This window comes from Schistocerca piceifrons, chromosome 7 (genome assembly GCF_021461385.2).
Source record: "Schistocerca piceifrons isolate TAMUIC-IGC-003096 chromosome 7, iqSchPice1.1, whole genome shotgun sequence".
NCBI lineage: Eukaryota > Metazoa > Arthropoda > Insecta > Orthoptera > Acrididae > Schistocerca > Schistocerca piceifrons.
The window spans coordinates 581,780,850-581,794,041 of record NC_060144.1 but is presented as its reverse complement, the minus strand read 5'-3'; the positions used below and the strand labels follow the sequence as shown (position 1 = coordinate 581,794,041).

General features: G+C 42.6%; 1 protein-coding gene across 1 annotated transcript in view; it reads right to left on the bottom strand.

Moving 5' to 3' along the window:
• Window positions 1–13,192, bottom strand: part of LOC124804837 (T-complex protein 1 subunit gamma) — a 62,970-nt gene that overhangs the window by 17,065 nt on the left and 32,713 nt on the right. Inside the window, exon 10 of the mRNA XM_047265186.1 lies at window positions 12,656–12,812. Coding sequence (XP_047121142.1) covers window positions 12,656–12,812 — 157 coding nt within the window. The remainder of the gene's footprint in view (window positions 1–12,655; window positions 12,813–13,192) is intronic.

Sequence of the window (13,192 nt, the reverse complement as noted above, 5' to 3'; positions counted from 1 at the left end):
ATTCACACGATCAAACAGTCCAAGGGTGTACTGCCAGTTCGTAAGTGTCCAACTTGCAAAGTATTTCAGAGATCACACATGACAAAATCATCATGTGCACTGATGAACGGAGCTCCGGGGGACATGTGGACGACTCATACCTCATACTCCAGACTGAAGCGCCTAGAACCGCTCGGCCACTCCGGCCAGCTCCTATGAGGAGTATTTAAACCGGTAGAGGAAAATTTTTCTGGTGGGAAATTAATTAAACCAACAAACACTTTTCCATTTTTGTATGACCAAGAGACAACACATTAACACAACCCAATTTCAATTAGAGTAGATTTTCAAAAATGTCTCCATTGACACGTAAACAAAGGTTACACGGTCGGATCATGTTCTGTCTGACACGGGCAAAAACCCCGGGAGTATCCTGAATTGTTCCTGCTGCTGCTACTATCCGGGCAACCAGATCATCTTCTGATGCAACAGGAGTTGCGTAAACAAGGTTGCGCATCTCTCCCCACATAAAAAAGTCCAGAGGGGACATATCTGGGCCGCGCAGGATTAGCCGAGCGGTCTAAGGCGCTACAGCCATGGACTGTGCGGCTGGTCCTGGCGGAGGTTCGAGCCGTCCCTCGGCCATGGGTGTGTGTGTGTCTGTCCTTAGGAGAATTTAGGTTAAGTTGTGATTAAGCTTAGGGACTGATGACCTTAGCAGTTAAGTCCCATAAGATTTCACACACATTTGAACATTTTGACATATCTGGGGATCGAGCAGGCCATGGGATCAAACTGCTTTGTCATTGGTCCCTTGTTCGTACTATAACACAAGTCCACGAGGGATAGAATAAAATACCACACAAAGCATGAAGAAAAGAAAACCATAAGAACTACAGGAGGGCAACAAACATTACAATGGGCAAAATAAGACAACAAAACCAAAGAGAGATGCAAGAAACAGGTAGAAGGGATTAAAGCAAGAGGGCAGATGACCGTGGCTGGCTGATCATGAAAATAAAAAAAGGATAAGCGAGCCACTCTGCAGCACATTAAAACCTCCAGCCTAAAAGCACTAGGGTAGAGAACACAGATTGACAAAGGACATGCCCTAAAACTTAGAACAAATGAAAGCCTCCCCCCATGTATAAAATGTAAAATAAAACAATCAGCAGATGGGGCACTGTCAGCTATAACTGGTGGTAATGTGTCAGGTAACTGATAATTCCATCCCAGGGCAAATAAAGTAGGACAGTGCAACAGAATGTCGGCCACCATCAACCGGATGCCGGACCGACACTGTGGTGGGTCTTCATGGCGGAGGAGATAGCCAAGGGTCAGCCATACGTGGCCTATGCTGAGCCAGCAGAGGACCACCGAGTCCCTGTGAGAGGACTGCATGGAGGACTGCCATACATTCATGGTCTCCTTTATGGCACGCAGTTTATTGGGCATTCGTAGATTATGCCATACCGTGTCCCAAATCCTAAAAACCTTGCGATGTAATACCGAGCGCAGGTCAGTTTCAGAGATGCCAATCTCTAGAAGCTGTTTCCGAGTAGCCTGCTTGGCCAGGCTGTCAGCAAGCTAATTTCCTGAGATTCTGACACATTCCAGCGTTTAAACAAACACCACTGAATGACCAGACCCGTTCCAGGGCATTGACTGACTCCTGGTTGGTCGCTACCAAAGGATGGTGAGGGTAGCACTGATCAATGGCTTGTAAGCTTCTCAAGGAGTCACTACAGACAAGGGAGGATTCACCAGAGCATAAACAGAATGCTCCAGAGCAATGACCACCAGCTCTGCAGTGAAAACACTGAAGAATGGGTCCAGTGTGAGCATAAGCAAAGCCCACGTGACCCTCAACTATGAAGCCATTGGTGTAGACTACTTCAGAGATCTGCGTTGCGTCAAGAATTGAGAGAAAGTACAGCGTAGAGCCTCAGGAGGAACTAAGTCCTTAGGATCATGCAAAAGGTCCAGCCAAAACTGTGGCCGAGGTGTAAATGAATGGACCTGTAGGAGAGATGGTATACGCAAGGACTCCAGTTCAGACAGAAGGATCGGACACAAACAGTGATTGTAATCCCTGACCTGGGCCGCCGTCGTGGGAGATGAACCGCTGTGGTTGAGAAAAAGGAGATGGTAATTTGGATGCTCAAAAGAGCTATGAATGTGTGCAACATAACTGGCGAGCAACTGCTGGTGCCTGACCTTCAGCCTCCACCAGTAGGCTGATCACCAGACTCGTCCTAAAAGCTCCCGTCACTAGTCTAACTCCACAGTGATGTACTGGGTCTAGTAACTACTATGCTGACGGTGCTGCTGAACCATAAACCAGCCTCCCATAGTCAAGGCGGAACTGAACAACGGCTTTGTAGAGCTGCACCAGTGTAGAGTGATCTTGACCCCAACTGGTGTTGCTCAGGTAGCAGAGAGGTTTAAGGTGCTGCCAGCACTTCCGTTTAAGCTGGCGAAGATGAGGAAGCGAAGTCAATTGGGTGTCAAAAAGCAACCAGTCCTAAGAATCAATACGTCTCCACTGCAGTGAGTGTATCGTGGAAAATTTCTAGTTCCAGATGAACAGTACGGTGCCGACAGAAGTGCATAAGGCACGACTTCGTGGCGGAAAACTGGGAGCAGTGGATTAGAGCCCATGGCTGTGCCTTGTGAAGATCGGTGTGACCAGGAACTCGCATACACTTCACAGTAGCTCCATCGAGAGGGAGCAAGTGACACCTTTCCTGGACCGGTTGCATTAAGGGATGGATGGTGAACAGCACACAGAGGCTTTGGAGTGCACTGGGAGTTGGAGCAGATGATGCAATTGAAAAGCCTATGTCACCAGATGTGCTGTGTGGCCTGGTACTGGGTGAAGAGCTCTGCTGTAAATACTGAGCAGTGTTTCAGAAGCTGCTACTGAAAAATTTCAGTGCCAATGACGAAGGTACACCCGACACCACAGTCAGTCCGAGAACCAACATTGTAAACAAAGGTACTACTGCAAAGTTCCGTGCAAAGGTCGCGAAACTGAAGCTGGAGTTCCTTAAGAAGTGAATTGAAGGCCAAGGTGAATATGGACCACTGCATGAAGCCAAGGTGGTGAAGGGTTCACAACCATTGGGAAAGTTGCAGGTAGCAGGGGGTAAGCTGCTGGAGCAAGAGACAACAGCGAACGCCAGGAGGTAATACCGAAAAGGCACATGCACCATACTGGTGATCAATGTAGTCACTGGAGGAGGCACAGGATGAGTGGCTATACATGGCAGAAAAGCAGCATGTATGTCTACTGACAAGAGAGTCACCGTGGCACGAGAGCGGTAGTTCACCACCTTCTGCATACAGACCCCCAACCGGGCTAATGTAAAAGGTGTCAGTGGCCAAACGGATGCCACGATGGTGGATAATATTGAGGCAGTGTGAGAGGGATAATATGTAGATGCATAAATGAAACACCCGTAGTTGAGTTTCGAACAGACAAGGGACCAGTACATATGGAGGATGGTTCGATCTGCTCCTCAGGAAATACCACTGAGGACAAGTAGGACACTGAGGGACTGCATACAGTGGGCCGCCAGGTAAGACCAAGATGTAAAGACAGCGGAAGAAACCAACTGCGCTGCCAGAAATTCATACACACTGTTTTGTCAGCGGAAAAGTGAAAGCAGTTGTCAATGCTCCACGAGCAAAGAGATCGAGACACCGCTCAATGAGACAGTTCGGTGGAGAACTGCAATAGTTGGCAAAATTGTCAAAGACAAGGGAGCCAGAGACGCCCGGTGGGACACTGGCCATTATAGGGTTAATAGCAATAGCAAAGAGGAAGACACTCAGGACAGAACCCTGAGGCACACTGTTTTCCTGGATAAATGTGTCTGACAAGACATAACCCACACATACCTTGAAAACTCGGTCTTTCAAAAATTTCTGAAGGAAATGGGGCATGTGGCCATAGAAGCCCCCATATGTAGAGAGTACAGAGGATACCAGACCTCCAGCAGGTGTTGTACACTTTTGCCAAATCCAAAAGCACAGGCACAGTCTGATTTCTGCAGAAAACCATTCATGATATGGGTGGACCAAGTGATGAGATGGTCAACTGCAGAACGGTGTGCTGGAAATCCACACTGTACAGTGGTTAGTAAATTGTGAGATTCGAGCCACCATACCACCCAGGCATGAAACATATGTTCCATCACCTTGAAAACACAGATGGCAAGAGAAAAGGGGTGATAACTAGAAGGAAAGTGTTTGTCTTTAGCAGGCTTAGGTATGGGTATGACAGTGGCTTCCTGCCACCATCTTGGAAACGTGCCCTCTGCCCAGATGCGATTTTACGTATGAACGAGAAAGGTGCTGTGACATCTGAATGTGAACATTGTCTGGCCCTGGGATGGACAATTGGGATGAAGTGAGAGCATGATCTAGCTTCCTAATAGTAAAGACAACATTGTAGCACTCACTATTCTGGGAAGCAAAGGGTATCACCTGAACCTCCTCAGCTCGCTTCCAATGGAGGAAGGCAGGGTGATAGCAGGTGGAGCTTGAAATCTCCGCAAAATGGCGGCCCAAGGTGTTGGAGACAGCAATAGGGTTCATAATGACATCTGCTACTGTCAGGCCAGAAATTGGGGAATGGGTTTTGGTCCCAGAGAGCCATCGGAGGTTGGCCCACATGACGGAAGAGGGAGTGGAACTGTTAAAAGAGCTAGTAAATGAAATCCAACTAGCTTCCTAGCTACCCCGAAGAACACGATGACAATGTGCACACAACCATTTATAATGAATGCAGTTTTCCATCGTAGGATGACAGTTAAAAACGCGGAGAGCACGTCTCTTGGCACGAATGGTGTTGTGGATGCCTCAGTCCACCAAGGTACTGGGACACGGTGTGGTAAAGTAGTAGTATGATGAATGGAATGTTCTGCCACAGTAAGGATAACATTGTAAGATATCCACCTGGTCATCGCAACTGGGGAAATGTTGTTTGTAGGTCACCAGGAAAGAGTAAAGCCTGTAGAGGGCCTTAGAAAGCTGCCATTTGGGTGTGCACATAGGTGGGGCAGGAGTCAGCATTCGGATAGCACAAGACAAATGGTTGCTCGAGTACTACGTGTCAGAGAGAACGGACCACTCGAGATGATGGACAAGATGGGCAGTGCAGAAGGAGAGTTCCAAATGGGAATAGGTGTGAGTATACTCTAAAAGGTATGTGGGTGCTTCTGTGTTAAGGCAGGTAAAGTTAAGTTCATTGAGGTCAGCCAAGAGGGCACCTCTCTGATGGTTCTGAGTGAGCCCCAAAGGAAATGGTGCACATTAAAGTCATTGAGCAGCAGAAAGGGGTGAGCGAGTTGCCCAATAAGCTGGAGAAAGTCTGCCCTGGTGACACCAAATGACAGAGGGATTTAAACAGTACAAAGGGAAAAGTTCAAGTGAGGAAGAAAAATGCAGAATGTGGCAGCTTGTAGGTGGGTGGTCTGGGAGATGCATGAACAGCATGATTCCCCTTAAAATGGAATGCCATCCTCGGGGGCAAGGTCAAAGCAGACTGGGAAGATATGCGAGAGTCCAAAGCGATCATGAGGACGCGATTATGTTTCCTGGAAGCAGAGTATAAGTGGACGCTGCGATTCTAAGGGCAGCCATAAATCCTCTTTGTTTGATCGAAGGCCACAAAGGTTCCACTGAAGGAGAGCCATGATGAGGAAAAAATGAAGGCATGTCACCTCCGCAGCTGCCTAGTGCCAGCCTTTCAAGATATGCTGCTACAGGGCACAGAGGCAGGAGGATCCTGCTCTATGAGATCTGCAGAGGCGTTGGCATTCTCCTCCTGTCGGTCTGTGGAGTCCAGGGCAGAAAAATGGTTGGCGGTGCGCACCAGCGATACAGAGTTCAACTGGGCGAGGGTATCATGTGGTAACACCATCGAAGACAATCTCCGAGTTGGTGAAGGAGACGACAGTTTCTGACCACGTCCCCTGATTTCTTTGTTCATTTGTTGTCCTCAGTGTTGACATACTGCATTGTGATACTGGGGTTTGGAAGTACAACTCTGACTACTTTAAATGATGTAGCTGACAGGTGCACATTTTTGATTCACAGTTGTTTACTTTCACTTTTCAAAACTTCCATATACATATTTAATATGGCCAGTGCACTATTGTTTTAACTTTCCATAAGCCTCATTAATAGTTAGCAGGCAAACCTCCACATACTGCTACAATAAATAACTATCTAACATCTACGAGCTGTAGGAACCTAACCACAAAGTTCACAGTTCTTGAAGAATAGGAAGGAACAAATCAAGCAGACACTGTCATTGTTTTCACACACGACCTATTTGTGTTACACTTATTTTACAGTTGAATTATTGTTGATCTAACCAATACAGGTTCCTCATCCGAAACTCGGATGTGGACTGACTGTCTTAGGACCAAAAATTGGGACCTTATATATACTCACAATAATAGGTACTGAAACTTCACATTGTTCAATGTTTAATTTACAGAAATTACAATTAAAACTTAACTCATTAAATTAACTGAATACATCGAAAAATTGGTTCACTTTAAGTGTCTCTTTTACTGTAAGGGTTAAGCCGAATTATTTGTTTTAAATCATGAAATTAACAAATATCCTTACACAAACAATACTTTTGACAAAACTTTGGAATTAATTAAGGCTGGCTTAGCTAACATGTTTTCAAATAGAGCAAGATAAAACCTTTAAGAATACAATTAGTTGTTCCTCCAAATGTTTATAACTGGTACAGAATTTATATTTGTTTATAAGTCAACAATTACTGATTTCGCGCTATAATGAAAGATACTAACTAGGAATAGTCACAATAAATTAGAAAATCAATTACATACATAAAACTAAGTACAAAATTAGATCTGGTGTTATATTCTTTAAAACTGAGGGCCAACCTTTCTCATTTATGAAAATGCAGATTATACTCGCTTATGTTAATGGTAATCAGTCAGAACTGAAAAAATGAATTTTAAGGAGGCAGATGGCGAAACAAGAGGGGAAGCTATCCTGGCTTGCTTTGTCCCAAGTTTCCCTTTGTTTGACTTCTTGGAATCTTTCCAGTTGGCAGAGGAAGACTCTGATGTTTGTCAGATGGAGGGATGTAGGAAGTCTTCATGGGAATCTCCCTTCTGTCCTTTCCAGCCTGCCAGTTGCATAGCAGACGACTTCGCCCCCATCAGGTGAAAGTCTTGCAGCTTGTTGCACAGCTGGAGGAGGAGACAGGAATGCTACTGTGGGGCTGGGCGATTTCACAGCCATGATGCTAAATTTGAGGTCATATGCCTGCATGGCCATGTCCTTCATGGAGTGAGATGTAGCAAGAACAGTACTGTAGGTGCTAGATGGTAGAAAACAGGGTTTTAGCCAGCACCTTGCAAGCGACCGGGTAAGGCGCTTTTTTCTTCACCCGGATATCCTGGACAGCCCGCTCATTGAGATACATGGGGCAATATAAAAAGGAGGCGGCACAGACGCCACTTTAGTTGATACAGTGGGGACGAGGCAGCGGACAATCCCCTTCATGAGCACCCTTACCACAGGTTACACAATTGCCTGGGTGTCAACAGGACTCAAGAGTGTGGTTGTAATGATGACACTGGTAGCAGCGTATCAGGTTCAGAATGTACTGTGATGACTTCATACCCTGCTTTGATCTTTGACAGAAGAACCACTCTACCAAAGTGAGAAAGAGTTCGTGTGGGCACTAAGGATGCATCTACGTTTTTAATCACCTGATGGACTGCAATCACACCCTGAACACGGAGCTACATTTGAATTTCTGCTTCGGTCAGACCATCAAGCAGCCTAGTGTAAATAACACCACAGGAAGAATTCAGTGTTCGCGATGGGCCAACACAAACAGGACAGCAGTGGAGGAGCAAAGCTGCACGCAGTTGTTGTGCTTGAGAATCAGAAGTAGTCTCCAAAAGCAAAGTGCCATTTCGTTAACAGGAGTAGGATTTCACAGGGCCAGCAATTGCATCAACACCTTTCTGAATAATAAACACATTTATTGAAACAAAGGACTGACCATCTTCAGTATGTGACACCATGACGAACTGTGGTGCAGCTGGGAGGGCCTTTGAGTCATTAGCTTCATCCTGTTTACGTTTGGTAGATGTTGACAGTGAAAAATATGACTGCGAGAAAAATCTCCCATGATCACCAGTGCCTCAGATGGCGTGCTCTTTCTAACTGGGTCTACTCTGTGCACTCACCAAGAATATTATCAGTCCAGAGCCGTCAGACTGATATCCAGAGTCAGTTTGCAAACTTCGTGTGGGCCGTTATTTTGGTGTGTCTCTACTCTAACTCTGGCATCCCTATACATATAGTACAGCATGGGATTTGTTGTTGACAATACTGACTCTTTCAGAAGGAACTGCAAAAGTCATTCAGGGAACACTACACAGAAAAATGATTTGTGCTTGAACAACACTTCCTTAATCACTGTACAGAAAGGTGTACACTATTCAGCAGGTTTTATTTTCAATAGGCTTTCAACAGAACTGAAAAAAAAAGTATAACTGTATTCAAATCCATGTTGAAAGCTTATCAGTGACACACTGCAATTCTGCACAGGAGCTACTCAGAGTAGCTGAGAGAACTTCTCCATATCAAATGTCTTATTTATATACTCACAATTTTTTCATGTTTTATTAATTTTATGTCAGTATCGGAACTATAGACCAGTGTCACATTCCGCACCACTTTAGTCAATAAGGTGTACTAAAAACAATGCAGTTTGGAGTGACTTATGTGATGTATCCTAGGAACTGCATATTTTCGTAAGACAAGTATAAATTCGAAAACCACCAAATATGGGGTGTTAGCACCGCAAACACTGAAATTAATAATGGTGGCTGCTTGGTTTGCTTCTACCAGCCAATTGTACCACAGGACATGTGACTGAGGTGCCAGACACTAAATATATTAATTAATTGCTACTCATTTCACTCACAGTAATCTAAGATGTGTCATTAGCTCCCACCTAACCACAACCTCTGTCACATGTCCTGTGCTGCAGTTGGCTGATGGGATCATGTGCAGGGTGCTAAGATTGCTTGACAGAAACAAATACAGAAATCTGATTTCACTGTTTGTAAAGGTAACATGCTGTTTTCGATAGGGTTGGTTGTGTTAAAGAGTTGGGAAATGTTATGTTAGTCTAGGACAACTTTAATTTTTTTGTTAACAATTTTTCTCATTTTATGAACTATTTAGTGACTTGTTCCACAAACACGTAGCTTCAGATTGCATGTCCCATGAACTCTGATAAATAACTAAACAAAAGTTCATGTATTATGGCAAGCAAATAGGAGAGGTGGACAATATTAAACTCTTGGGATCACAACTTCAATTGGAAGGAGCATACCACAGGACTGCTGAAGTGCCTAACCAAATCTTTATTTGCAGCATAGATGTTGATTGATATAGGTGACAAAAATAAAACAGCTAGCATACTTTCATCCCATACCCTCAAAGAGAACTCTCTTTGTGGTTACTCATCAAATCGAGCTAAGGTTTTCCTTGTCCAGGGTCATATGGTATGAATTCAAAAACATCCTGCAGGGCTTTTGTTCAAGGAACTTGGGGCACTAACTGTTGTTTTACAATATATTTATTTCTTAATTAAGTTTGATTTGTCTTTTTTTTTTCCTCTCTCAAATCAACAGTTCAGTTTATCGTATCAATACTTGAAATAATAATCTTCAGAAACATTTTTAGTCATTTTGGTCCAGAAAGATGGACACGTTTTCCATAAGTTTCCTGCAGTCATATGAAGTTTAGCTGTTAAGACAGTGCATCTGAAGAGGCTGAAGGATTTATTGGTAATGAACCGCCGCCACCACCACCACTACTACTTTAATGATGAATTTCTAACTAAGAACATTTGAGGGGCTGAAAAACATTAATGAAAGGGGAAAACCATTCTCGTCAATAAAAGTAACACCTTTCCATTGTAAAGAACATCCCAGGCACTATGAATAACTATTGCATGTACTTTAGGAATATCTAAATACTTGTGGAGAAGAGGAGTCACCTATGTCCTGATAGCAAAATTTAATCTGGATCCACTTTTATGTAATTTTGGCTTCTTTAAGGTCACATAGTTGCAGCCATCATCCATTAGCAATAGACTTAACTTTGTAGATGGTACACTGCCAGGGTGAATACGTGGACAAGGAAAAAAAATTCCCGGATTTCCCGGTTAATAATACACTTTCTCCTGGGTGAAAATACACTTTTTCCATGTTAAGTGACAGTATACTCTTCCTCGGCAATGTAAAACTCATCAATCCCATGAATGTTTATGATTTTATATATGGGAGTAGAATTTCCCGGCACTTTAGAAAACGAAATTAGGGGAGGAAAAACACGTTTTGAAAGACCTTTGATGTGCAGCAACATGTACGCTGCATATTTTCGTATTACGAAGGTATACATTTGAATTCCACCAAACACCGCATGTTACTTTCCAAAACATTGAAATCGAGATTGCGATGCGCTTTTGTAAGACAGTCTTAGCTCCTGTCATGTGGTCTCACCAGCTGATGGCAGCATAGTACACGTGATATAGTAAGCCAATAGCTAGATCACTCGTAAGTAGCGTGAACACATAAATTAGAAAAGTTAATGGTTTAAATTGATATACATACCATTCAAATATAATATTGGTCTCTACGATTAATAAGCTGGAAGAGCTTCCACATATCATGTTGATCTTTTTTGCCCGTGTTACACTTTAAGATACATCACACAAATGTGTCAGTAAAAAGACGTAAATGTCTGATGATCTGAGCTCGAAATTCTTCTAAATGGTCGTCCTCAAAGAGTTGATTTTTAAATGGGAGCCAAACGCTTTGTGATTTAAGAAATACATAGTTCATCTTGCGTAAAAGGAAATCAGCTTGGAATGTAACGCTTTTCAAACTACCATTCGCAATATTTTCCCGCGACCTGTTAGAAATAGATTCATTTCAGCAGTTGCAAGAGAGTGCCAGATAACAGGCGTCACCGCGCTTGCGCAGCTACGATGACGTAGGAAGCCCATATGTTCGTACAAGTAAAACATTTTACATAAGATCTTTCACACGTCATAAAAGAAACAAGAAATCAGACGATACTTCAAGAGCGTCGGAATTTCGTGAACCATACTAAAACCCATAATTCGGTTTCAAATGCACATTCGTATGTAAATTTTCTTGGAGTACCAGAACTGCATTATCTCATGTTTGGTAATTTATTATGGCATAATGACGTACGTGCACTTGAAATGCAGCGAACAGTTGAAACTAGCTAACAGTGTGAAATTAAACACTTCTTTTCAAATAAATTGACTGCCTCAGCAGAAAAGATTAATTTTAAGCCAAATCTCTTTAGCAAACCGGCAAAAATAACTTCATTGTTCTGTCACAAAGGTGGAAATAAAATCTGAAACCAATAACATATCTTAGCCTTCCGTAATTATGCGAACGTATTTTAATTCATTTGATAGCTCCCAGCCACTAAAATCCATTTTGTTATCATTTAACATGAGAGCAATAAACAAAGAGGAAACAACAAAATCACTGAACATAAACATAGGTCACGTGGAGACTCCCCACCTCAACTCATACTGCTCTGTGCATCAGCCCCAGATTTACTATATTCCCGAACCGGGGCAATATTAAGTAGTGGCACCCAGCCACACTTCTGTAACCAGAAGCGGGAGAAGGTGCTACTCGTAAGTGACTCAACTGCGCATGCTCAAGAGCCCGCCCGCAACTGCTCAAACAAATCTAATTTAAACAGTTGTCATGTCATGCTCATCAGAGGCAATTTGTTGTTATAAAGCATTGCATAGTCTTCCTAAAGACTTTTGACACACTTTGCTGTTGGCAGACGATTGTATGAGCACTGTTTGGTTGTTGTATATGGCGCATTTCCTTTGCATCTTAAGTTGTTTTTTTTTTTTATTTTTTATCTCTCGTTCATGTTTTGTTGCTGCAGTATTATTCTGCAGTATTCTTTGTTAGAGTATTGGTTCTTACCAGTCAAAATCACAAAAATTTAACTGGAAACTAAAACAATGAAAAATTCCCGGAAATCCAAACAATTCCCGGGTTTCTCCCGGTTACTTCCCGGATGAAAAAATTCCCGGGTTTTTCCCCGGATCTCCCGGTTGTCCTGTCTTGTATACACCCTGACTGTTTTACATTGCAGAAGAATTGTGCTTATCATTTCATGGAATATTCATCAACTTTGCATGTAAGCCAAAAGTTTTCATTTGGCCAGATATTTGGAACAAAGGACTAGAAGCACAGGTTTGGAATTGGAAAATATATCTAAGCAAAAAATGTTTCTCATATTTCCACAGACATTCAGCCATATTCACAACATATTCTCTCTCTCACACACACACACACACACACACACACACACACACACACACACACACACACAGAGAGAGAGAGAGAGAGAGAGAGAGAGAGAGAGAGAGAGAATGTCTATAATACAGAGAATTTCAGATAATGCATAAATTGATGTTTGGGATTGTTAACAAACATAGAAGGCAATTACTGAGTTACATACAGAGTATATAAAATTAACTATATTCAACTTTGGTATCTTGTTATAGTAAGTGTTTGAACTATACCTGTGGCATGTTTAGCTCGTAATGCAGTCAGTGTCCTAATTGTATTTGCACCACAATTTTGTGCCAAAGTTCGAGGAATGACTTCCAGAGCCTGGGCAACTGCTTGATACGGCCACTGACCAACACCCTGTACACTCTTCGCTTTCTCTGTAAGAGCCTGAGAACGACAAAAATGGTCATAATTTCTTCACATATTTCAGGGGTAAATAAAGTCAAACACAAAACTCTGATATCTGTGACTACACAAATATCTCAAGTTGAAGCACATCACCATCTCATTTAATTTGATAATGTATATTATGAAAAACACTGCAGCACACATAAATAATGTGATCCTTAACTTGTATGAAAGTTCAACACAGTGTCCCCTAAGATTACACCGTGTTTTAAAAAAAAAAAAAAAAAAAAAAAAAAAAAAAAAAAAAAAAAAAAAAAAAAAAAAAAAAAAAAAACACACACATGCACTACAAATTTTCTGAAAGAGAAGGAGGAGAAGAAGAAGGAGAACACAAACAGCTAGCTGGAAATGAAAGTCCA